Source organism: Misgurnus anguillicaudatus, chromosome 10, assembly GCF_027580225.2.
Source record: "Misgurnus anguillicaudatus chromosome 10, ASM2758022v2, whole genome shotgun sequence".
NCBI lineage: Eukaryota > Metazoa > Chordata > Actinopteri > Cypriniformes > Cobitidae > Misgurnus > Misgurnus anguillicaudatus.
In genome coordinates this window covers 29,114,122-29,139,955 of record NC_073346.2, presented here as the reverse complement: position 1 = coordinate 29,139,955, position 25,834 = coordinate 29,114,122, and the positions used below count along the sequence as shown (strand labels likewise).

At 36.3% G+C, this 25,834-nt stretch overlaps 1 protein-coding gene across 8 annotated transcripts; it reads right to left on the bottom strand.

Moving 5' to 3' along the window:
* Positions 1 to 1,110: 1,110 nt before the first annotated feature.
* thrap3a (thyroid hormone receptor associated protein 3a) lies at positions 1,111 to 25,834 on the bottom strand. Of its 8 annotated transcripts, XM_055211101.2 has the most exons (12): positions 25,469 to 25,826; positions 17,700 to 17,855; positions 12,141 to 12,971; positions 11,567 to 11,634; positions 10,942 to 11,485; positions 10,186 to 10,355; positions 8,237 to 8,348; positions 8,054 to 8,138; positions 7,148 to 7,335; positions 4,624 to 4,792; positions 3,210 to 3,350; positions 1,111 to 2,840 (listed from the first exon to the last, which is right to left on the bottom strand). In XM_055211101.2, the coding sequence occupies exons 2-12, from the start codon at positions 17,825 to 17,827 to the stop codon at positions 2,619 to 2,621; spliced, it is 2,658 nt and encodes an 885-aa protein (XP_055067076.2). In that variant the 5' UTR covers positions 17,828 to 17,855; positions 25,469 to 25,826; the 3' UTR covers positions 1,111 to 2,618. The 8 variants fall into 8 exon arrangements, with proteins under 8 accessions (XP_055067076.2, XP_055067075.2, XP_055067073.2 ...); XM_055211100.2 differs by having other exon boundaries at positions 3,210 to 3,347; positions 10,942 to 11,634; positions 25,469 to 25,827; XM_055211098.2 differs by having other exon boundaries at positions 10,942 to 11,634; positions 25,469 to 25,825.

Here is a 25,834-nt window from a genome sequence, read left to right as displayed (position 1 = left end):
TTACGTATAAATAAATATAATAATAAATAGTAAAAACAAAGTTCTTGTTGCACTTAAATTGTTAAGTTTAATCAATTTAAATTTTCTTGACAAATGAGGAGTTGATGTGAATAAAGTTGAAATAACTTAAAGAGCACCTCTAAAAAACTACTTTATGTTGTGTATTTGGTATAATACAATGTGTTTTATGGTTTATGGTTAAAAAACACATTATTTTTCAGATACCACACATTTTTGTACCTCCAGATTGCACTCTCTTCCTGAAGCGCACCGATTTAAAAAAAAAGCTCTGATTGGGCTGAATACCTCTGACGTGAGCTGGAAACGTGACGCTTCTTACCATGTTTGAAAGATTCGGTAACAATGCAATGCTAACAGGAGTTAACTTACAGGCTGTGAGTCCGAACGGGAGGAATTATGATAATGTCGGTCTTGTCTACATCACTAATCCCAGGAAGTTAACAGTTGCCTACAATCCGTGTGTTTGTTGTAGTCCAAAAAAAGAGAACTCGCGTCATCATTTACTTTGAGATTTGTACATTTTGCATATTGTTAAAATATGCGCATCGGACAATATTGTTTAACTTTATTTTTTATAATTTATAGCAAAACCTCACTAGTCACAAAAGTTGAATTAAATTGGAAATTCAAGTTGATTAAACTTAAAAGTTTAAGTGCAAGGATTTTTTAGAGTGTAATAAAAAGGTTAAAGGGACAATCCACTCTTTTGAAAATAGGCCACAATAGCTCCCCTAGAGGTAAACATTCGATTTTACGGTTTACCGATCTTCGGGTCTGGCGGTACCAGACTACAGAAGAGTCAAGTTTTAAATAGGAAAAATATTGAAACTTTTTTGAGTGCTATGCTAATGGTCTAATCGGATTCAATGGATTTTGCTATATGCTAAAAGTGGTACCACCAAACACGGAGATCGGCTGAATGGTTTCCAAAATCAAAAGTTTAACTCTAGGGTAGCTGGAAAATGAGTCTATTTTCAAAAAAAGTAGAGTGTCCCTTTAAGGTTTTTAATGTCTTTGTATTAAAGAAAAAGATCAACTATTCACTCCTAAAGAAAAGTATTAAAATGTTTAAGGTCAGTCACAACATAATTCACTCATCTGCAAAATTGTTTTATTTTTTATTCTGTCTGACAGTTTTTATGTAGGTATATAAATGTAAGTCAAAACATACATTGGACAGTGCAAATCAAAACCCAGACAAATAAAAAAAAATCAAAGGATGACTGATTCTGTTTATTTATTTTGTTTGCCCCTTTTCACAATAATATATTCAGTTCTTCAAATCTTCAAAATCAAATAAAAACAACAACAAATTACCCTTAAAAATAAAAAATAAAGGTAAGTGCCAAATCAAATATTTTACGTAAAGGTGCTTTGCAAGAAACAGCTTTTGAAGAAAAGACGAATATAACACTATAATAGAGTGCACACACCTATTGTCTAAAAAAAGTCAAACAGCGTTCAAAAATGTCAACAAAAAAAAACATCTGACCAGTTTTAAACATATCTTCTTAGACGTTTTTGGGGAGTTTTCCCACACAGGGACTAGATTAAACCAGGACTAGGCCTTAGTTAAACTAGGATATTTAAGTCGTTTTTAACATACATACCCTTTAAAAATGTTACCGGTGAGACAAAAAAAATGGCACTGATATATTTTAAGATACGTCAGTGTAAGCTGTTTTCTGTTACGTGCATGCATTTTAGTTTGGGATTAGGCTTAAGCCTGCCCCCCAAACACACACACATACACACACTACAGTATGTCAGTCACTGAGACAGAATCGTCTACCTGCTGTAGTTTGGTCCCATATTGAGACAAGTCCTAGGTCATTCTTATAAGTCATGTATCTATTCTATTGGCATCACAGAGATTCACAGGGTCTCAAAGAGTTTCAGTTAAGTCCACAAATATAAATATGTACATCCATTAAAACAGTTTTAGTTTTTAATTCAAACAGCAACAATGTCCTTTTTAAAGACAATGACAAAGAACAAAATCAGTTATAATTTCACACTTTCTAGACATTAGGCACTATAGCACATCTAAGACATCTTGCTTTGAAACCCTACATATGAATGCTTTTGCATATATTATATAAAGAGTTTGAATGTTGCAATTGTTTTACGAGATAAAGGGATTCATCGAATTGGCTTGCTTTCCACAACGGAGGTGCTATAGCACTCAATTGAACTTTTATGTTCCTAGCTCAGTTGGTACAGCATTGTGTTATGTGTTATTGTGTGCAAATGGTTGTTGGTTCGAACGCACATACTGATAAATGTGTACCCTGAACAGACCATAAGGTGCTTTGGATAAAAGCTTCTGCCAAATGCATAATGTGTTTGTTTGTGTTAGGGTGTGTGAATCTATGTGCAAATATAAAAAGGACAGAATACCTACATCTAACTGTAACATGTATTGCAAAAAAAAAAATCATTCCCTACAAATATCTCACAAAGAAATGAAAACCAGATTATTAGCACAGTGAAAGAAGCCATAAGCTAATTGAAAAGTAAATAGATGACAGTGTGATGGTTGCCAAGTCCTATGCATCTTGATGAGGAATCTCATTCTGTGCTGCCCCAGGAGTGTCTCATTTTTTGTGGTCCTGTTTTACATCCTCTCCTTGTTGTTCACCCTCATCATCAGTGGCCTGGAATTTATCGTGAGCCCATTTGGGGCTCGTATTATTTGTGGCATTGGTACCCGTGGCCCTCCGGAGGATGAAACGGCCCTTTCCTCGCAGAATGTTACCTCGACCACGCCCTCGTACCTCAGTCAGCTTCCTCTCACCTTCACCGTCTCTTTCACTGTGCTGTGAAGACAGTATCCCAGAAGAGGAGGTTGAAACAGCAACATAAAATGTTGTTTCTCATTCTGTAGACTCAATCTTATTAAAAAAAGAGCACAGGGTGCAGTGCGGTGAGACAAATTTTGCTGCACAAATTGTAGCTCACAAATTTTTGTGGATGTTTGGCCTGTTTCCTGATTTGCATAAATCTTAGTAGAGTATATGGACTGCTAAAACAACCCAGACAGCATGTGCAAATAAACACTTCAATTTATTCTTCAGTTATTACTAATTTTTTTTTTTTTTAAATGGAAACTCATTTTAAAGCTGTACAATCCAAACACTAGCATGATAGATACAGTAAGATAAGTGCTTGAAAGGATTATAACATACTAGAAAATATTTCTTGCTTTTGGGAGTGTATTCTTGATCCCAGTCCTCATTCTTCACCGGCGTGTCCGTCTGTGCATCATTGCCGTTACCGTTTCCATGAAAATTTCCTCTGTTCCAACTTCTACCGCGTATACTAAGCTGCTAGGAAATGAAATATAAAACATAAGATCCAACACTTCAAAAAATGACTTTCTTACTTAGTATTTTTGTCTTGTTTTCAGTAGAAATATCATAAAATTCTTTTATCAATATGGGTGATTCTTGTGAAATTAGACTTATAAGGTGTCATGAAACATTTTGATAAAAAAAGTAAATGCAAAGTAAGAGTATCAAAATAAGAAGCATTCAGTTACAAACATCTCTTCACGTACTATTTTGCACATGATTTCAAATGAAAACATACAAACCAATTTAGTTTTTTTTCCACATTTAAGGGGAAAATTGTCATTACCGCAACGTGTCCATGACTGGATTTGGGTTGTTTGACATGGAAATATTTATAATTAAAAAAATCTAAAAAAAAATAAAAAGCTTAAGTGCATGTTATACTATAAACATTTACAGTAAAGAAACATGTAGTATTTCGTGATCATTGGTAAATGTAGAGACAATAATAAGGAATATAAATGTGTCCAAGACCAATTTTCTCATCCTCCGCAACAATTTTCAATCATTGATTAAGCCTTCAAGGAACTAACATTTAAAAAAATGTTGGAAGGGACATAATTGACTGTGACACTCAAGATGGCTACCAGGTATTTTGTTTGTCATAGTACCTAGACAACCTTTTAGTTCTCATTACCGAAACATGAGTTTGTAAATGCATATATTTAATGTAATATCATGTTGCAGTAATGATAATTTTTTATAATGATAAAAATGATCTAATGATATAAAAAAATTTCAGACCTTAATCTTATATGTGCAAAAAAATTGGCTTCAGTGGCTTTTAATTTTTTTTATGCTGGACACCTTTTAAGTCTGGATTTCGTGAGAATTACCCATATGCATTTTCTTGATAAGCTAAATTATAAGCAAAATTTTCTTAATAAGCAAAAGAAGAAAATAAGTTTAGTTTTTAGTTGAAAAAATATAAAACGTAAGTGAATTTGTGCTTGAAAAAAGGAAAAATATCTGCCAATGGGGTGAGAAATGTTTTCTTGATTTAGATGTTTAAGAGAAAATTAAACTTATTTCAAGATTTTTTTCTTACCCCACTGGCAGATTTGCTTGTTTTAGCACAAACTAGATTTATTTTCTTAGGTCATTTTGCTCATCAAGAAAATTCATCTTGATTTCAGAATTTTTAGATATTTGTACTGAAAACAAGACAAAAATACTAGGTAAGAAAGTAATTGTTTGCGGTGAAAGCAATGAAAACAATTTTTTTTCTATAAGAACAGAGTGAACTTACAAAGCCCCCTCGAAGAGAACCTCTCTGAAGCGGGTCTCCATATTCTCTATGCCCCGGTCGGGCTCTGGTGAAGCTTTCTGCTTTCATCTCAGCCTCTTCCTCTTGGTCAAAAGAGGAAGATGAAGATGAGGAGGATGACCGCGAACGCTCTCGCTTCTTCTTCTTTTTCCTTAAGTAAGAAATAACATGTAATTCACATAAGAATTTATAAATTTACATAGGTGACCCTGAACCACAAAACCAGTCATAAGTCGCATGGGTATATTTGGAGGAATAGCCAACAATACATTGTATAGGTCAAAATGATCAATTTTTAATGCAAAAAATCATTAGAATATTAAGTAACGATCATGTTCCATGAAGACATTTGGAAAATGTCAATATGTCAACCATTTTTGGTAACACTTTACAATAAGGTTCATTAGTTAACATTAGTTAATGTATTAACCAACATGAACAAACCATGAGCAATACATTTGTTACAGTCTTTATTAATCTTTGTTAATGTTAGTTAATAGAAATTAAGGTGTTCGTTGTTTGTTCAAGTTAGTTCACAGTGCATTAACTAACTTTAACAAGATTTTAATAAGTGTTAGTAATTGTTGTAATTAACATTAACAAAGATTAATAAATGCTGTATAAGTGCAGTTCATTATTAGTTCATATTAATTAATGTAGTTAACTAATGTTAACTAATATACCCTACTGTAAAGTGTCACCCAATTTTTTATCATTAGTAATGTACTGCTAAAAGCTTCATTTGGACAACTTTAAAGGTTTTCTCAATATTTAGATTTTTTGCACCCTCAGATTTCAGTTTTTTAAATGATTGTATCTCTGCCAAATATTGTCCTATCCTAACAAACCATACATCAATGGAAAGCTTATTTATTCAGCAATAAAGCGGGGAAAATAAGTATTTGACACATCAGCACCTCTACCAGTAAGGGAAACTCCAAGTGGGCCACCGACACAAAATTTCCACCAGATGTAGCCCAATATTGAATTCATACAAAGAAACCAGAACATTCAAGTATACAAGTTGAGTCACAACAAACAAAGTGAAATGACACAGGGAATAAGTATTAAACACATGAAGAGAACAAGATGCAAAATGGCATAGAAGCCAGCAGATCACCTGAAATCTGTCAGTATGGAGAGAGAAACCCTGCCCCCTATCAGTACTAATTGATATCAGCTGCTTTAGTCCTAAATGGCACTGCCCACCACCCCAAGAACACCATACCAGCAGTTAAGTTTGGGGGTGAAAGCTTAATGGTTTGGGGCTGCTTTTCAGCAAGGGGTACTGGCAGACTTCATATTATTGAAGGCAGGATGAATAGAGAAATGTACCGGGGCATTCTGGATAAAAATCTGCTGCCATCTACCAGAAAGCTGAAAATGAAAAGAGGCTGGACATTTCGGCAAGACAATGATCCCAAACACAAGTCAAAGGAAACAATAAAGTGGTTTCAAAGAAAGAAAATCAAGTTGCTTGAATGGCCCAGTCAATCACCTAACCTAAATCCCATAAAACAATCCATGGAGAGGACTAAAGATCAAAGAGGCCCAAGGAACCTTCAAGATTTAAAGACCCTTTGTGAGGAAGAATGGGCCAGAATCACTCCTGAGCAATGCAGACGACTGGTCTCTCCATACAAGAGGCGTCTAAAAGCTGTAATCACCAACAAAGGCTTTTCTACAAAGTATTAAATAAAGTGTGTTCAACACCTGTACTTATTCCCCGTGTCATTTCACTTCACCCATTATGACTCAACCTGCATACCTAAATGTTCTGATTTCTTTGTATGAATTCAATACTTGGCCCGATGGCCACATCCGGCGGAAATGTGGTCAATGGCCCACCCAGAAATCCCCCTACTGACAAAATGCTGATGTGTCAAATACCCACTCTCCCCACTGTATGTATAAATCTCAAGCCCTTATGACTGGTATAAGCTACTTAGGTTTAAAATACATGTTTAGTGGCTTACATAGGAATTAATTTTACCTGCACATAGTAAAACCTTGAAATCAAGACTCAACAATATACAGCTGACCAAAAGCACTATAGGCGCATTCACACTCCTACTTGTCAGCAGTAGATGGAGCTGTCACGTGAGCTCCACTATCTCTACTGTACTTCCACTGGTAGTCAGTCACTGCATCATGTGACTGATCATTGCATTAAATTCATCTTTGCTCAACAGTGACATCATCGCAGGCTGCTGTCACTCATGTCACCTCACATCACCAACTTTCAGTGAAAACGTCTTCTTGTTGCCAAAAACAGCTGTCAGTGTCAACTCACCCTTCACACTTATGTTTTCATCTTTTTGGACTCAACCTAATTTTTTTAAGTTCCAGGTTGAGGTGTTTTAGGTAAAACTGCTGAATGTGATTTGTGCCAGGTGGACCTCCAGGACTGCAACTGATGCAGCATTAATATTACATTAATACGAGTTTCTGACTTGTTAACAGTAATTCCACATTTATTCAACTATTCTTTCCCCAGGCAGCTTACTTTGATTTTTTGTGGTTCTTTGATGCCTTCTGAGTGGACGTTTCCTTGCTTGTGTCTGGAGATTCTCTCAATACTCTTCCTCCGTACTCTTCCTCCTTGTGATCTCTCTCTCCAACAAAGTATTTCTTTCTGCGCTCAATATCCATGCGAAGGTCCACTGTATCACCTTTCGATTGCTTTCCATTAACCTGTGATGAGGAGAGAAAAAAACGTTGTGGCCAGATGAAGGTTAGCTGACGTGTTCTGTTAGCTTCATGCAGCATTGTATGGGACGGGACCAAAACGAAAAAATTCAGCGATGGTTGACATGCAAACGGATGAGAGAATGATATATATCATTATATACAACAATTCTCAGATCAGTGATTCTTCTGCGATGTACAGTAATGTACAGTAGACATCAAACATTAAAACGTACCAAGGGCTTAGATCTCCATTCACTTGCTCCACAAAATCAAACGTAGTACAGAAAACAAAGCAGTGCAGTATGAAACAGTTTAGGACCATAGTAGAAATACTTTCATTGGTGCTCATGAAAGTATGTTGTTTTAATTTGTTGTGCCTAAAGTTCCTTCACTTGTTCTTTGCAGGCTTTGTAGAGGAATACTTACTATGACAACTGTTTAGAGTCCTTTGAATGGATTTGACTTGGGTACAACTGGTCACTTCCATTTCTGACCTCTGATTTCTGGATTCAACAGCCTTAGGAAGGCTAGTACCCATAGTAAAAGGCTACCATCAAATGTTGTGGGGGCATTTACAACACAACAACCTCAATGCACCACTTTTTGCATCTCATTCTTGGACTTAATGCCTCTCTCAGCAGAAACAAGCCTAAGAACGCTCAGGCCGGATCGTAGCATTCTTTTTTCCCGAAATACGTCATATTTCAAAATTTTCGGTCACCTTGAAGCTGTTTTCCATGGAGGTTTTCATCTCATCAAACAGAAGCGAGTGCCTCTTAAAAGCACTTGGAGAAACATCAATTCTCCTGTGAATAGAGTTGAATAGAGATACATGCTTTATGGATCTACTTTTTAAAACAAATAAGTCAATCGGATGTGTGTTAGACCGTATCCTCAGGTGTACCTGTGTATCTCCGGACTCTTTCTAAGCTTCATGAGTTCTTTCTCAGCAGCTCTTCTCTGGTACACGGCAAATCGATCATTTAGCGTCAATCCCAAAGAGGGAAAATACTGAGCTGTGAGAGAACAGAAAATAATTACATGCAGTCAACTTTTGGTTGGGGGCTCATTCACATTTGGAACAACACTTACATTTTTGCATTTGGCAGATGCTAGGTGACTAATAAGGCATTTAACTCTTTCCCCGCCAGCGTTTTTAAAAAACAGTTGCCAGCCAGCGCCAGCATTTTTAATGATTTTAACAAAAGTAAAATGCATTGCAAAAAATTTCTTCTATAAATATAAAAACAAACAAAATATAAAATGAAATAACAAACACTCTGCTTTTAAACAAAACTTTATTTTCCGTGTCATTAGTCCCTTTCACACATACAGTCTTTACTGGTAATTTACTGGTAAATTGCAGTTAACATGTCATATGTGAACAGAACCTTTCCGGTAAATCAGTGCTCCCAATTTACCAGTAAGACAGGTTGTAAGATTACCAGTAATTTACTGGTAAACGCTATGTGTGAACGAAAAATATAGGATTACCGGCATTTAGAACGGACGACGAAATGTTTACGGACGTTTCCACATGCTGCTTAAAAGTCGAGCACACCTGAAGTAAACATTCACATTTCTTCACCAAAGTTGTTGAAAATAGCTTACCGTCTATTTGCCATATTGCCGACGTCCTTAGCACACCATCTGTGAAGCCTAATGTGCAAACGCAGGTTGACGCCGCCTCACGCAATTTGTTTGGTCACTTCGCGACCGTTTGCCACAGATGTGAAAACAACAAAATACCGACCGTGGATATGAAGTCATAACCCGCCGTTGTTTACAAATACGACACGGAGCTCGCCGGCCGCGCAGGTAACTTCCGCTTTCTCTCCGAGTTTACCGGTATTTTGATACTGATGTGTGAATGATGTCTTACTGGTAAAAAGACGGAACGTCACTGCATGTGTGAACAGCACATTTTTGTATTTACTGGTAAATTCATGGTAATTTAACAGAATTACTGTGTGAAAGAGGCTATTGTCACAGATTGGTTACTCAACTGTTTTTTGCTATTTTCAAACCATTGTCGCTTCGGTTTAGGGTTAGATTTGGTGTTTGCATTACAATGTCACTTCAAGTATTGGTTTATAATTTTTTTTCTAATTTATTTTTTATATTTTCAGATTTTTAACCATTGTCGCCTGGCGTTAGGGTTAGAGTTGGGTTTGGGTAGGGATGTCATTTAATGTAAATATAACCTTAAACCGAAGCGACAATGGTAAGAAAATAGGACAAAATAGTTGAGTAACCAATCCGTCACAATGACACGCAAAAAAAACAGTCCGTGGTACAGCCACGGAAAAATGCGTAGATCTGTGACAATGTAAAAAAATAATTTTTTTATAGATTTTATTTCAACGTTACAAACTTAAGTCTTAAGTTTAATGTCTTAAGTCACACAGGTATATGTAGCAACAGCCAACAATACATTATATGGGTCAAAATTATAAATTTTTCTTTAAAAATCATTAGGATATTAAGAGTTCCATCAAGATATTTTGTAAATTTCCTACCGTAAATATATAAAAACTTTATTTTTGTGCGTGGATGTAGTTGCTAATGTCTTAATTTGGGCGATTGATACATTTTCAAATAGTTTAGTATTTCGTCCAAATATTGTCCTATCATAACAAGCCATACATCAATGGAAAGCTTATTTAACTTTATTCAGCTTATTTATTTAACAATAAATTAAAATTAAATTTAAATAAATTGACCCTTATGATTGGTTTTGTTGTCCAGGGTCACAAATGCCAAATTGTACAGAAGGTTAAACAATCATATAGCCAGTATAACAAACAATTATCTTACAAAGTTGCAGTATTTAAGTGAAAAGGCTTTAGTCACCTTTAATGTGATGGACGATTGAAACTATATGTTGGGCGAAGAGCTCAGAGGGGCTTCTGAGTGACTGCTGAGCCTGAAGGTGCTGAAGGACAGCGTGAAGATCCCAATCCTTTTTATCAAGATGCACAAGATCTAGAAAACTCCTTCTTTCATTCATTAAAGCAGATGACCTACAAAGCAAAGCAATTGTGCATATAATTATTAAGGATATGAAAATAAGCATTTGGGAGATATCAGTGGCTGCTCGTGACTGCTCATCCGAGGGGCGCTAATTCAAAATATATGTTTGTTGGGTCATGTCAACCATGTGCATCACGTGTTTTGTCAAAATAAGTGCCTGCTGCACACGCGTCAAAACGGTTTATGATAAAAGAGACGCTCGCGTTCACAAAATACACACAAGACACTCCCTTAACAGTAAACTCTGATTACACATGAGATTATGCGAGTATATGGCAAACGCGCGCGTCTCCTTTATCATAAACCCTTTAGACGTGTCTGCAGCAGGCACTTATTTTGACAAGACACGTGATGTACACAGGTTCACTCGACACGCAGAACACATATTTTGAAATTACGAACCACACACATGACGGGCTACATACATGTTGCAACAAACTTCACATCGTGCGCTCTCAAAAAATGAAGTCACCAGCCGCCACTGCAGTATATGCTTTTTATCAACACCTATGTTCCCTGGGAAAACATTTGGGATCTCAAACAGTCATTTTTGAGGTCTTTGAGAAAATAATTTACCTTGCTAGCTCATCCATCCTCACACTGAAGTCTCTTTTTGCTGACCCTCTTGGAGGGGACTCATTCATAACCACAAACATCTCCTGCTCCTGATTCTCCGAGCTCCTCCTAGACAGCAGTGAAGATTTCGATGAGGTCTCCAGTGTGGTTTTCTCCTTTCGTTTCACTTTTGAAAGCCTTTCAGGAGAGGGGTCCTTAAGCATGCCACTCAGCTGCTCTCTCTTAGACAAAGCAGCTAAGATATTTGCCACTCTCTCTTGTTTATGGGTGAGAAGAAGAGCTTCCAGCTCATCATCCCAAACCATATCCTGCAGCTTCCTGACACGCTCCTCAAACATTTCACGAGCTGAAGGTGTGAATTTGCTTTTGGAAGGATTCGTTTCCACATCCCTCATCTTATCAGAGATCTCCATTTCTTCATCGTCTTCCTCGCCATCCTCACACAGAAATTGAGGACCTCTTTGAGTGCCACTAACGGATGGCATGTCACCATCACAGCTCTTCACAAATTTGTATTTCTCCTTCTCTTCTGCGTTGTTGTGATCTAAGGTGCGAGACAACTCAACATCAGACCCCTTTTCAAAGACACTTCCATTCTCTTTACCACTAAGTAACAACCCAGTACTTTTGTCTGTATTCGTGTTGCTCTCCCACGTAGGGGCCTGTTTTTTAACCTTTTGCTCCTCCAGAAATCTGTTTAATGAGAGAGAAATTTACAGTGATTAACAAGTATGAGCTCAGTGACCAAGAAACCTAGGCATATAATGAAACTAGTTCATTTTACCGTGGAAAAATGAATACTGTAGCTGGCACCCTGAAACAAGTAAACAACTGTGTGCGCACTGTGCAGATGGGAATCAATTCATCCGTAAAGTGCATCAATACACCCTTTAGACTTTTAAAGCACATCTAAATTACAGACTCTGAGCTGACATTTGTAAACAAGGCATTTAGGTCAGAAATGCCGAGCACTTCATGTGCAAGATTTTTAGTTCCAAGAGCTCGGTTGATGGATTTGAAGGGCGTGAAAGCAAACCAACTGATTTCTTATCATCTTTTGTCTGGCGCACACAGACAATGTATTGTGTAAGTCATCTTACACTGACTAAAATAAAGGTAAAAGGCAAAAACTTTATCAAATGGGGAATAAAATAATGACACCATACTGAAATACTATGAATAGAGAAATAATAACTTACTTCAAAAATGCTGCAGAAATAGCAATTGTATCATCAGTCTGTTGGTCAACATTTGTAAAAAGCCCCAAACCATTGAACACCTGTGCAGGGCTTTTCTTTTTTGGGCTCTTAGTTGGAGATGCAGTTGCAGCATTCTGCCATGTGGTGGCACCATTACTAGAAGCATTTGAACTCTTATACACAGTCTCGTTCATCACAGAGTCACTATTACAAAGAGTAACAGTCGAGCGAACTTGACTTTTCTCATGGTTCGTCAAAATCTGACCGTTCTCCATAGCCCCATCTCCAATGCCGTTCCCCACGGCCGCACAAGAGCCCTCCACCTGGTCTGCCAAAGTCCCCTCAACCTCTCCTCGATCTGGAGATGCTTTAGCCACAGGAACATCCTCCTTTGATTCTTTATCGCGCTTGGCAGACCCAGAGTTGGAGCAGGAAGAAGCATGCGACTGTGGTGATCTCCCAGAGGACGACCTGTCAGACCGACGGGAATGGCTTCGGGATTGAGGGCTTTTGGATTGTTTCTTTGGTGACTGTGAACGAGAGCGCCCCCTTTTGAAGCTGTTTAGGTAGTGTTGCTGTTGGTGCTGCTGCTGAGAGTTCTGATGGAAGTTTTGCCAGTTTTTGGGTCTGTAGTTATTATATCCACCCCTTCCTCCACGCTGGAAGCGGCCACGGAAAAAACCCTGACCTCTGCCCCGGAAGTAATACGGCCTCCGGAAGCCCCTGTAGTTGCCTCGAAACTCGCGGTGGTTTTGATACTCCCGTGTGTGATTGCGTTCCCGGTTGTGGGACGGCGGGGAATGAGATCTTGACCGAGAGCGAGACCTAGACCTTGAAGAAAATGAGAGAAAGATAAAGTGAGCCAACAAAGTTCTTATAGAAATTGAAACAGAGAAACACAATATTCATGGTGTGTACATAACCATAAGGAAACACTGGTCTTTAAAAAAAATGACTTCAAGGTCTTTACTTAACGTCTTTACTTAAAGGAAATCTTTACTGAAATATCACATTTTAGTTCTTCCAATGTAACTTTCTTAAAACACAAAGAAGAGCAAAGTCAACATTTTTTACTTATATTTTCTTAAATGGCACCATAAATATTGTAACAAAGTAAATATTGGCACCATTCAGATTTTTTGGTAAACTGTTCCTTAACATTATTGCATGGCTTTTTGGAATGCTTGATTCTGATTGGTCTTACACAACATTTGCAGGATTGCCAGATAACAACACTCAAAACTAAAAACACACTGTAATCCGGATGCTACAAATCATTTTGACAGTACAGTTTAATATTACACAAGAATTATATATTAATAGTCTTTTAATAACATATATGACACTATATTTACAAATAATTAAACCAAATAGTATGTTTTTGACATTTAAATGTCTTGTCTTATTTTAAAACCAAATGTAAACAGATTTTACTCACCGAAGGTCTGCATTCGTTTAAATATGAGCAAATATGGAAACAATTAAACAAATCTAGAGTACAATTTATATTTACAACACAGCAAGTAATTGTTCATACCTGTATTTGTTAAAACACTTTGTGATTGTAATCAGCATTATGTAAATTGAAACATACTGTGGAATTGTACTGAAATGAATGACCAAAATAAACATACATTAAAAAAAAATAACAAATATGATGTACAATGTACAGGCAGCCGGTTCTTAACCATAACAATCAAATATATGACATTTATTGCAATTTTCTACAATACTTATTTGAATTTAGCAGAGCCTTTTATCCAAAGTCAGTTACAGTGCATAATAGGGCTCCACAATAGTGACGAAAAATGCGACATGCAATAACTTGCTAAATGATGCAACAATTAGGGCTGTCACAATTATTAAATAATCGTCTCATCGCAATTGTTTGACCTCACTGCGATGATTTCAGATCACCGCGATGATTGCACATCTCTCTAAAGAACACAAGGTGTAGCTGCGGCGCCTGTATAAACGAACAGTATCAGATGGCGCTTCTTAACTGACTGTGTAATGCGATACATTGCAAAGCCATTCAATACAGTGGGAAAAAACACCATTTAAGGAAATGATGCAAAACTTTTATAAGCAGTATGAACTGCCAGGTAAAACATTTCCAAATTTAGGGAAGTGAAGGATGCTATTCTTAAGGATCTGTAAGGAATATATTTTTTGTGTGGTCCAGTACTAATATGACCTCAGTAGGATTAGCTACTATTTAAGACCTGTTCTGGTATAGTCAGTTTATTTTGATTGCATTTTTATTTTCAGTTATTTTTCAGACACTTTGTGTTTTTTTTTCTATTAAGAATTTTCAGTTTTTGAATATATATATATATATATATATATATATATATATTCATTAAATAATTACTTTTAAATATGTGTTATGTGTATTAATGTTTACTGCCAGGTAAACATTGCAAATATTTTATTTAAATAATCACAACAATGTGTGAAAATTATTTCATGAACAAACAAAACAATTCTGAGAATTAAATGTCAAAGCAATAGAACAGGCAATTAATCATCATAATCGTCACAGCCAAATATCATAACTGTGACAGGCCTAACAACAATACTTTACATTTGTAAAATCAATTTGAACAATAATAAAATATAATTTATAAACTAAAAATTATATAACAACATATGTTTCTCTTTGCTATCTGCATCAACCTAAAACTGACCATGCATCATTTTAGGGGGTATTTAAATCATTCAGTTACTCCATACAAATCATCGCAATTTGCACCTTTGCAAAATTCTGATGATTCTGCTTTATCTGACAGCCCTAATGCATAACAAGGTATACATTTGATCAGTATGATTGTTCTCTGGGGGATCAAACTTAAACCCATGACCTTTTGAGCTGCTAATGCAGCTACAGGAAAACATCGATATGCCCTATATACAAATAAACACCCTATAACTTTAAATTGAAAACAAAAAACACTCAAATTAAGTGTATTGTGTATTCAATTTGGCAAACCATTTTTTTAAAGTACTAATACAACCAACAAATAATCAGTGACAATATCAGGTGCAGTATCAACATTAGCCACATGGTGGCTCTAGTGTTGTATTTATAAACAAAAAAACTCCAGTCTCGTATAAGAGGGTCTCATACACCAAAGCCTTAACATTGAAAACACTCATAAGCAACTAAACAGTTTTTACACTGCAAGTAGTTCATACCGTGAGCTAACAATTGTTTAATTTTAGAATATAATCTTAAAAAGGAAAATACATAAAAATTAAAACATTTCAATGCGCAATACAACAATGCATGCACCAGCTACAGTATGAGCTGACAAAAACACAGTCGGGATCAAAGTTCATCTAGCATTGTATTAAAACCTGCATGCTGGTACAAAAAAAAATAAGTAAAAAAGTTGTTTGGATGGTAAATCAGTGGCACAAATAAATACACAACTTAAGGACACAAACGCCAGTTTGTGCAATCAATCAACTACAAACAAACTAAATGACAGTAATAATAGTCTACATTATCTGTACTTTCAGTATTGTTTCTACTCACCTGATGCGTTTTTTCATTGGAATACAGAGTGAGAAGTTAGCGTACAGAGCAACATGATACTCTCACAGTAAGCAGAGGGACTTTGCATCTCCTCTACCGAGCCCAAGCGTGAATGGAAAGAGTCAGTCACATGGTTCATATGGGAAAGATTTCTACTCTCTTTTTACGAAGCAAAGAGGAGGTATCTCAGCCTGCCAGTTACAACACATAAAGGTCAACTAATATCTTTTCAAAGCTCCTTAATTTATCAATTCATTCAAAAAGTACTCTGTATTCTCATAACTCAAGGGAAATTTATTGTTTGCAAATTACTGAGTGTATCTGTACAGAACACCTCATAAACGCCCCTACACTTTGTCTATATTTCATTCACGTCAAACCTTTCAACAGCTGTAAAACCGTGGTCAGCCACAACAGAACAATTTCTTACGATTTCCCTTGCAAATTAGAAAAATAACACATTGCTCCCCATGCAAAGAATTTGAATAAAAAATCAACATTGTATTTCTCTCCACCTCTTCGCATCGGAAACAGGATATCTGTATATGCCAAAACCATGCAACCTCTGTGAAAAACAAAAAAGCAAAACCGCAAGTCTCAGACAGTCCAGCAGTCTTCAGGCGTGACCGGTTTACATTTGGCTACCCAAGAAGCGCTTGTGTGCCGTGAGTATAAAACCAGCTCTCATTGGAGAATGCGAAGTACAGTTTTAGCACAGGAAATAAGAAAATCTAGCGAGCTTTCCAAAGCCACAGCCCTTTCCAAATATCAGACTTTAAGCGATGACAAAGAACACTGTACAACAATTGGACAGGGGAATAATGCTGACTGAGCTTATTGCTGTGGCCATGTGTTTTAACAGAGCCCCCTTTTACAACACAAGAAACCATACAGGAATTAAAACACAGGTTGTTGTCCTTCATGTGTGGACGTATGTCTTGCATAACGTTGGTTTGGCATCTGCGGCCGGGTATGTGGCACTGGAATATTGTTTTAAAGTCAAATGAGTCACGGGAAACCGATCTTGAGTCATGTGTGTTTACGATGAAGTTCATTTGTGTGTTTACAGACTTAGCAGTTTTTCTACCCACAGAACCTTGAAGGATATCTGTATGAATCAGTATGAATGACAAATTGTAAATACTCACAAAACAGATTATAGCTGTCTTTTAAAGGAGGCGCAGAAGTGATCTATATTGCTTATGCTTAATATTAATAAGGGCGGTTTCCCGGACAGGGTTTAGATTAATCCAGGACTAAGCCTTGGTTATACTAGGACATTAAAGTAGTTTGCATCTTGAGACAAAAATGGCACTGATATATGTTAAGATATGTCAGTGCAAAATGTTTTTAAATCTCAAACATGCATAAGCTGGAAAACCGTCCCTCAGTGTTTAAAGTCATTCAACAGCTTTGTATGTAAACATAATTGATAAATACGTTTGTTTGTTTGTTTATTAATTGTCATTTAGTGATTATATTAAATACTTGCAATATAATGCACAAGTACAGACCACTTTTATGATAAGGTGATTTTTACGTCCCTTATGAATTGTGAAAGCTCCAGTCTGAATGTATTTGCATGAAGAAAGCAAATAGTGTATTCAAAAAATGGTTTCTGTTTGTGTTCTACAATAAAGAAATACAAGTTTAAAAAGATATGAAGGTGAATACATTACAGAATTAACATTTTGGGGATTCTATTACTAAGTTTTACCCTTAAAATTCTGTTTAAACACTTTTTGTATGACTTTACATACACTAAACAAACACATTATCGAAAGGGAAAAATGATGAAACGACCTACATTTAAACCTGAAAGCAACGGAAAATTGAAACTATTAACTCTTTTAATCTAACATCTGCACATAACTGCTGTGAACTTGGCGATTCAGTTTTGCGTTATTACTTTAAACGTGTAGAGACTTGATGTGATAGACCAAAACTGATTTCTATTAAATGACTTTATTACAGGAAGCAAAACTTCTTTACATGTAATTAGCACAACAGACACTTACGCATATCTGCGCTTTCTAGATCTGGATCGAGAACTGCTTTGTGATCTGGAGCGGGAACGAGAATCCGAATGGGATCTGGAGGCCGATCGGGAGCGAGACCTGGACTCTGATTTCGGTGTCTTAGACATCTTTACCTCTAGCCACTCTCATATGTATCTGGAACAAAAAATAAAAATCATTGTAGACATACTTAAATAGATGTCTGACAAAAGGGAGAATATGATCTGTAGTGAATCAATATGGGGCGGTTTCCCGGACCTGGTTTAGGACTAGGCTTTAGTTATATTGGGCCATTTAAGTAGTTTTTACAAACATACCTTCTGTACCTTACCTTACAAAAAACAATATTGGTATGCATCTTGAGACAAAAAATGTTAAGATACATCAGTTCAAGATATTTTTATATTAGGCGGCTCAAACATGCATTTTATGGCGCTTTCCACTGCATAGTACCCCACGGTTTGGTTTGATTTGGGTCGGGTCAGCTTACTTTTGGGAGCTTTTCCACTGGGTTTAGTTCGTAGTACCCAATACTTTTTTGTAGCACCTCGGTTGGGGTTCCAAGGTGATACCAAAACGTGACGCAAAAACACTGTAGATCACTGATTTGTCTGAAAGAATCGTCACTACTAGCGTTATCGCTATAATGTAAAAGATTAGCTTTACCTTTATGCTAGCTTGCGCTGTCAAGAGTAAACCTGTTGTCATCTGTGTTTTGCTGTACATTCCCAAAATCCCTTTTAGTAATGAAAACATCCACAGGTTGTGAATCAGGAACACCATAAAAAAAATTCTAGACTTGCAGTTTGTGGCGGCACATTTACAACGAGCACATCCACATATATGCCTAAATGCAAATTAAATGAGACTCAGCGGATGAGACTCAGCGGATGGCATCCATCGACGCAACGGGTGTTGTACAGAAACTGTCATGTGAGACAGAGGTAGTGATAAACACGATGTGCAAACATCTATTTGTGGTGGTTACCGAGAAATGCAAAACCCTGAATCATAAGTACTATGATTTCATTATGTTAAATAAATAAGAATTATTTAATCAACAAAAGATAAACTTATCAAGTAGATTTGGATCCACGACGTCAAATAATTATTAGCTACAGTGTATATTTAGTGGGACCAAATGTGAAGGATCATTTTCAAACTCGTTTCTTAAACAAATTGTCGAACCATAAATTACAACCAAAATGACACGCAGACACTTTAATTACCAATGAATAATGTTGACCCAAAAGAAAAATGTAAAGACACCGCAAGTGTGGAGTCTTTGACGTAGACACATGAGAAATCACAACAGGTTTGGCAGGACAGATGTAAAGTGAAGCCGCATTAGTGAGGTGGGCAGAGATCTTTACTGGCTCTTTAATATTATCCCAAATGTATTTAAAGAGCTGTTGAAAGGCCATTCTGCCTATTGTCCGTCATCTCTACCCCCCACAAATGTCGTGGTTAACTGGACACTTGGGTTTACTCGAGGGAACACTGATGATCAAACATTGTGGTTTAAAATAGACTTTCAACAGAGATAAAGAGAGAGTTTTTGAGCTGTCTGTGAAGCTTGTAGATATCCATATTAAACCCTGAAGGCTGGACCTTGACAACTATCACAAGTCTAACCATAAATATAGTATTCAGTTTTAAAACAATAAAATGTATTATAAAAAAGGAACATTGTGGTTTTACTATGTTAAGTTTATTACTAATACTAATTCTTAAAGCACATTACAAATTACAAATTTTATTGCTATCTTCGCCCTCGTGAATAAGCGTAATAACAGTTTGTTCTTTGTCCGCTTGACTAAAAGGCTACTACACCTCCACATGAGCAAACAATTAGCTGTCACTTACCTGAAACATCTGTATTCTTTACATAACAAAAAGGAACTCAAATAAAATGCAAACACACAGTAAAGTTTTGTGTTACAGTACGTTCTAAATCTACTGATCATAATACAATCCTCATGATTTACTAGTGTTAGTCTGATCATAATCCTGCTGTTTACAGTGGAACTACACAGTTATTTAGGTAAAAGAGAAGCTCTTTGTGCACATGGGAAATTACAGAGCGAATACTATAGCCAAAAATACAGCATTGCTTATTTGTGTGATAGCCTGAATAGATCCATCTTGCTATTTAAGTAAAAACTAAATGGATCTTAAACTTCTTTAAATGAGGTTTCATTTAATTCTTATCAACTGCTTGTTGGTTTTGGCCAACAGTTCATAATTTCCTGCAGCCTCCAGACATTCAGACATTTGGCTTCACTTTCTGAGTTCAAATGTCCACTTTACTCTAATATGGAGGAACTACTGGAATTTTGAAATGTAAAGCTTTACAAATATTAAATCCATTAAACGAATTTACATTGTGATGAAGACAATTTGGATAAAAACATCTCCTAAATGACTAAATGTAAAGTAATTGACCGCAGCAGCAGTTTCTCGTTTCTCAACACCTGTCTTTAGAGATTAGTAGACTTAGTTTCAGATACCCCAAGATAGAAATAACAGGAAAAACAGACGTTAAAAACATGTCACACTATGCCTGCCCCTATATTGGAGGAAACTAACATTGCAATGTTTTGTTTCTCTGCAATGTATATTGCGATGTGACAAATACTGGATGATTCATCAGATTATAAAAGCTCTGTTTAACGGGAATTAGATTTTTCTGTCTTTTTTGTATAGTTCACAAATTAATCCATGACATATTTACGTATAAAGAATAATTGATTACGGACCGCTGAATTAATTGGAAATAATGCACACCCCAGGTGGTAATGCTGCACGACGCGAAACGGAGTAACACCTCGAGTGTGCATTATTTTCAAATAATTTAAAGGTGCGGAGTCGATTATTATTTATTAGTCATCAGGAACCCCATAAAAAAACTCTAGACTTGCAGTTTGTGGCGGCACATTTGCGACGAGCACGTCCGCATATATGCCTAAATGCAAATTACATGAGACTCAGCGGAGGGCGTCCACTGACGCAACGGCTGTTTGTACAGAAACTGTCATGTGAGACAGAGGTAGTGATAAACACGATGTAACCATCTATGCAAACATCTATTTGTGGTGGTCACTGAGAAATGCTAAACCCTGAATCATAAGTACTATGATTTGATTACGGTAAATAAATAAGAATTATTTAATCAACAAAGGATAAAGTTTATTTTTTATAAAAAATTATTCCGCTTTTACCATGTTTATAACAGACATTGCTAAGACATTGCTCTGGTGCTTATTTTAAGACATTTGACAGGTCAGGTGTGCGTTTTTCGAAAAGTAATGCATACCCATGGAACATTTCAGAACATTTCAACCAATCAGAATAAAGCATTCAACAGCCCCTTGGTATTAAGGAATAATTGATGGGCTGTTGAATTATAAAAAATAATGCACACCCAAGGTAGTTACGCAGCACGACGCGAAGTGGAGTGCCGATTGTTTTCGAATAATTCAAAGGATCGGAGTTAATTATTCCACTTATACCATGGTTACCAAAAGTATTGCTCTGGTGCATTTTAAAGGTTAGGTGTGCGGTTATTGAAAAATAATCAACACTAGGGCTGTTAACAATCAATAAGTATCGATTTTCAAAAAGAATGAATTGTTGAAAAGAATTAAATCGATAAAACTTAAAGGGCGTTTTGCAGGTAAAATTTTTCAACGAATTTGTGCAATTTGCTTGTTGATAATAAACATTTAAACTGTTATCCATTGTCTTTTATGTTGTTGGGTATCACAAAACCCGAAAAAGTATGAAAAAGTACTGTAATTTGCAATGATTCTCCTTTCCCTCACAACGCACTGTATGAATTTACCAAAGCCGCCTTGAGAGCATTGAGAATGACTATAGAAAGACGAGTAAAGTACAGTTCTGATAGCGCAGATTATAGATAGATAGATAGATAGATAGATAGATAGATAGATAGATAGATAGATAGATAGATAGATAGATAGATAGATAGATAGATAGATAGATAGATAGATAGATAGATAGATAGATAGATAGATAGATAGGCAGACAGCCAGATAGCATAACGTTAGCATATCTTCGTGTAGAAAGTAAACAAACAATAAACATACTCGTACATGCTGGCTTGAGGGGGTCCATGATCCTGCCTGAAATGGGTGTAACTTTATGCGATCTTCAGCACAAACGGTTTTGGCAGCATGTCTCTAATCCTGGAAGGTGAGTGACTTTGTTTATCATCGTGGAGCCGTTTGGATCCATTCTGTGAAGGATGGATGCACACTTTTGGGACTTGAAGGTCGTGGACTCCGTAACTTCACATTTGATTAACTGAAAGATCTAAAACATTTTCTAAAATAACTGAAAATGTCATTGTCTGAAAAATGATGGACATATGCATCTCGGACAGCTTGGGGGTGAGTAAATCATGGGTTTAATATCATTTTTGGCCGAACTTTCCCTTTAAACAAGTCATGATCACAATGATGCTCGATGCCAAACAAACACCTGGGCTTTTTAATATCATGCAAGACATGGCTGCTAACGCAACGAAATGGCATCCGCAGTGGATCTGAAAGGGTCCGATACAGAAAATGCAAATATGGTTAGGATACTGAAAGCAAAGACCCTCTTCAGGGAAGCCTGCAAGATTAGCATAGCAACACTGCTATACAGAAGGAAGGAGACCAGAAGCCGTTTTTAATGAACAGAAAAATGTAATCTTAAATTCTGGAAAGAAACTAAAATGTAAACTGTAAATGACTGTCGTTACACTCTGAACACCCGCAATATAAATCATTGATCATCATTATTGACTGGCTGATGAGCTACATGCTAAACACTGTTGCGGGTTTTCTAATGGAAGGTTGAAATCTTCATAATATAAGCAACTTTGCTGAAAGTACGACACGGGTCTAATCTGAGGTGACAATGGGAAAAGTGCCCTTTGTGTGCTTCTTGGATATAATTACAACAAACAGTGTATCAACGACTCGGAAAGCGAGGTGAACAACTAAAAAAATAACACTTGATGATAATGAAACTTTTATTTTGTCATGGACGCACGGACTTAAAACACCAACTACAACTCATTTTACAATTCCACTAGCATGTTATTTAATGTAGGCAAAATAAAATCTTTTAATTTGCGTGAGGAAGCTGGCATTTTTACACACACTTTTATGTCATTGGCTATATCATGCCACTGCTGTAAAGGCTTATTGCACTATTACAGTTAAAGATTATTCAATTGATTGATCATTAATTTAAACGATCATCGAATATGGGAAATTGCATAAATTGACATCCCTAATCAACAACCATGGAACATTTCTCAACCAGAAAAAAGCATTCAACAGCCCCTTGGTATAAGGTATAATATTGATCGCATCTTTTCATGGAGTAAGAATGAGAGTCTATTTCAAACTATAGTATCATGAGATTAAGAATAAACAGCTGTTTTTAAAGCCTCATATACTCTATCCTGAATTTTCCCTTAGGGATCAACTACTATGTCTATGTGTCTATTAGTCAGGGAGAAGAATATGCTCTATGGGCTAATCAACAGGATTTGCTATCTAAAAATGTCTATGTCAAACATCTCCGGTGGTCATACCCTTTTGCTGTCATTACAAATCACACACATACATACACACACATATAGATGCCGACCAAAAGTGACAGCTGAGGCTCAAACCTCACCTGTTCCATTAAAGGGGGAAAGTTAATATAAACAATAGCGCAACCCGATACGGTACTTCTGCAACACCCTACCGACACTTAACTTCTCTATCACTGAGGCCGCAGTTGCTACATTAGCAGCCAGATTTGTTATCCCATTTGTTATCTGCATAAGCCAATCAAACAACAGAGCTCCTTATCACAGGACAGCAACTGCTACATTCCTTCAAAAACATGGGACAACTACAGTAGGTTGAAGATTTGGGAAGAATGAACAGTGGAGCTTCTGCTACTCAACAGTTGATTGATAATGGAGTTTTAAACCCTTTAACTCTATAAATATAGTTGGGTCCATTGAGCAAAGATACCAGCTGAATGTGAGACACTGTTGCATAAATCAACCTTTATTTTGAACTGATGATTCTTTGATGTCTTCACAGCCAAGATTTTATCATAAAACATTAAGTCCAAGAAGGAAACTTCAAAACTTCAGTTTATAGATTTCAGTCGGTAGTATTATATAGGGGTCCAATACCAAACCCACTACCACTGATTTTGTGAAGACATCTCATCACAACATCTGCCAGCCTGTGGTGATTTCAAAAGGGAACTAGCATTTAAAGGTGTTTTTCTATTTCAGTCTTGTATACGACAACAAGATGTTATAGCCTACAAAAAACTATGTTTCGTGATAACTTGGAGCTTTGTTTAGATGGTGTGCTCCACAACACTGATTCCCAAGGTAATGTACCATAACAAACTTTCCTAACAAAACCTTGTAAGGTACTGACAAAGCAAGGAGTGTCCAAACTGACAAGTAGCTCAATTGGTAGAGCATTGTGTTAGCAGTGCAAATGTTATGGGTTCAATCCCCACAGATAAAATACTGATCAAATTGACTGTTATGCAATTGTAAGTTCCCTTGAAAAGAAACATCTGCCAAATGCACGAATGCAAATGTGAAAAGCAAGAGAAGAAAAGTAATGCAAAACAAAATGGCATTACATGTGAAGTTTTGGCTGGCCAGGTTACAGGCTAAATCCAAACAAATTTGATATTTGCTTGAAAGACGATAACATCTTTCAAGGAGATTAAATGGTCAAGGGAGTGCGGTCTTTTTTGGATTACAGTAGCCTATATTAAAGGGATAGTTCACCCCAAAATGAAAATTCGGTCATTATATATACTCACCCTTATGTTGCTAAAAACCTGTATGAGTTTATTTATTCTTTTGTACACAAAATTAGAGTTTGATAACTGATGTTGAGCACACAGTTGCTTACTGTCAACTGTGTGCTTACCATCTATGATCAAAATATATTATTTTGTGCTCAACAAAATAAAGAAATTGACAGGTTTTAAACAACAGAAGAGTAAGTAAATGATGACAGAATTTAAATTTTTGGGTAGCTATCCCTTTAAGCATCCTGCATCCTAACTACTGCTGATATCAATATGGCCACAAACAGACCTACAAATACATTACAGGGCAGTTGTAATTAAGCATGTGTTGCTCATCAGTTATATTAAACAACATTGAATTTGTTTTAAAATAAATCCTGGTTTTGTACCTAATAAGTAATTGCTATTTACAATACTCACCGAACAATAAAGGAAATAAAGGGAAATTATTGAATGATTGAAATGATGAATTACCAAAGCTGTAACAGTTATGTTGTGCAGTTACAGTATAGTGCCTATATAATATACATAATGTGCTTTTATATGGTATCGTAATGCTATATACTGCATCAGACCATTTTGTCCCTTAACAAATTTACCATGGTAAATGTGCTTACTGGTTTTGAAAGTTTCCAATGAAATATTTGTTTGGTACTCAAGTGCACGTTTTCTTGCTCGGAGGTCTCTGTTATCGTGATATATTAAGATACATCGTGAGTCTCTCAAGATATAATGTTACTCAGTTTCGTGTCCATGCTTCACGTGTAGTAACGTGAGTTGCGTTTAATATTGCGCATATGTAATCACTTTAGACGAGAATAATGCAACTATAATTTCATTTAAATTAAATTATAAGTCAAAAGTCAGGTAAATGTGTGTGCTTTTGTTATTCAATCGTAAAAAAAACTTACCTGTGTTTTGATTTAGTCCAGACTAGGAAGATTCACGTTCTGTCAAATGTAAGAGGACCGTTTTCTTGAGAACTGTACTGATTTCCCTCAGTTTTGAAACAGACTCACTTACTTTATGCTAATATCAACTGTTGCTTAAATCATTTTGAAGGCAAAATCCATTTGGTTTCTTCTGAGGTAACTTATCCGCTTTTAAAACGCTTTAAAAAAAGCCACAACAAACAAACAAACAAACGCCACTGATAATAAGTTAATAATTTAAATCTAAAATGACCAATATGCCGTTGGATAATCCTGTACCGTCATACAGTATGTGAGTAAGTTGCGCTATACGAGTGAAGTGATGTAAAGGAGCTTCTAGTGCTC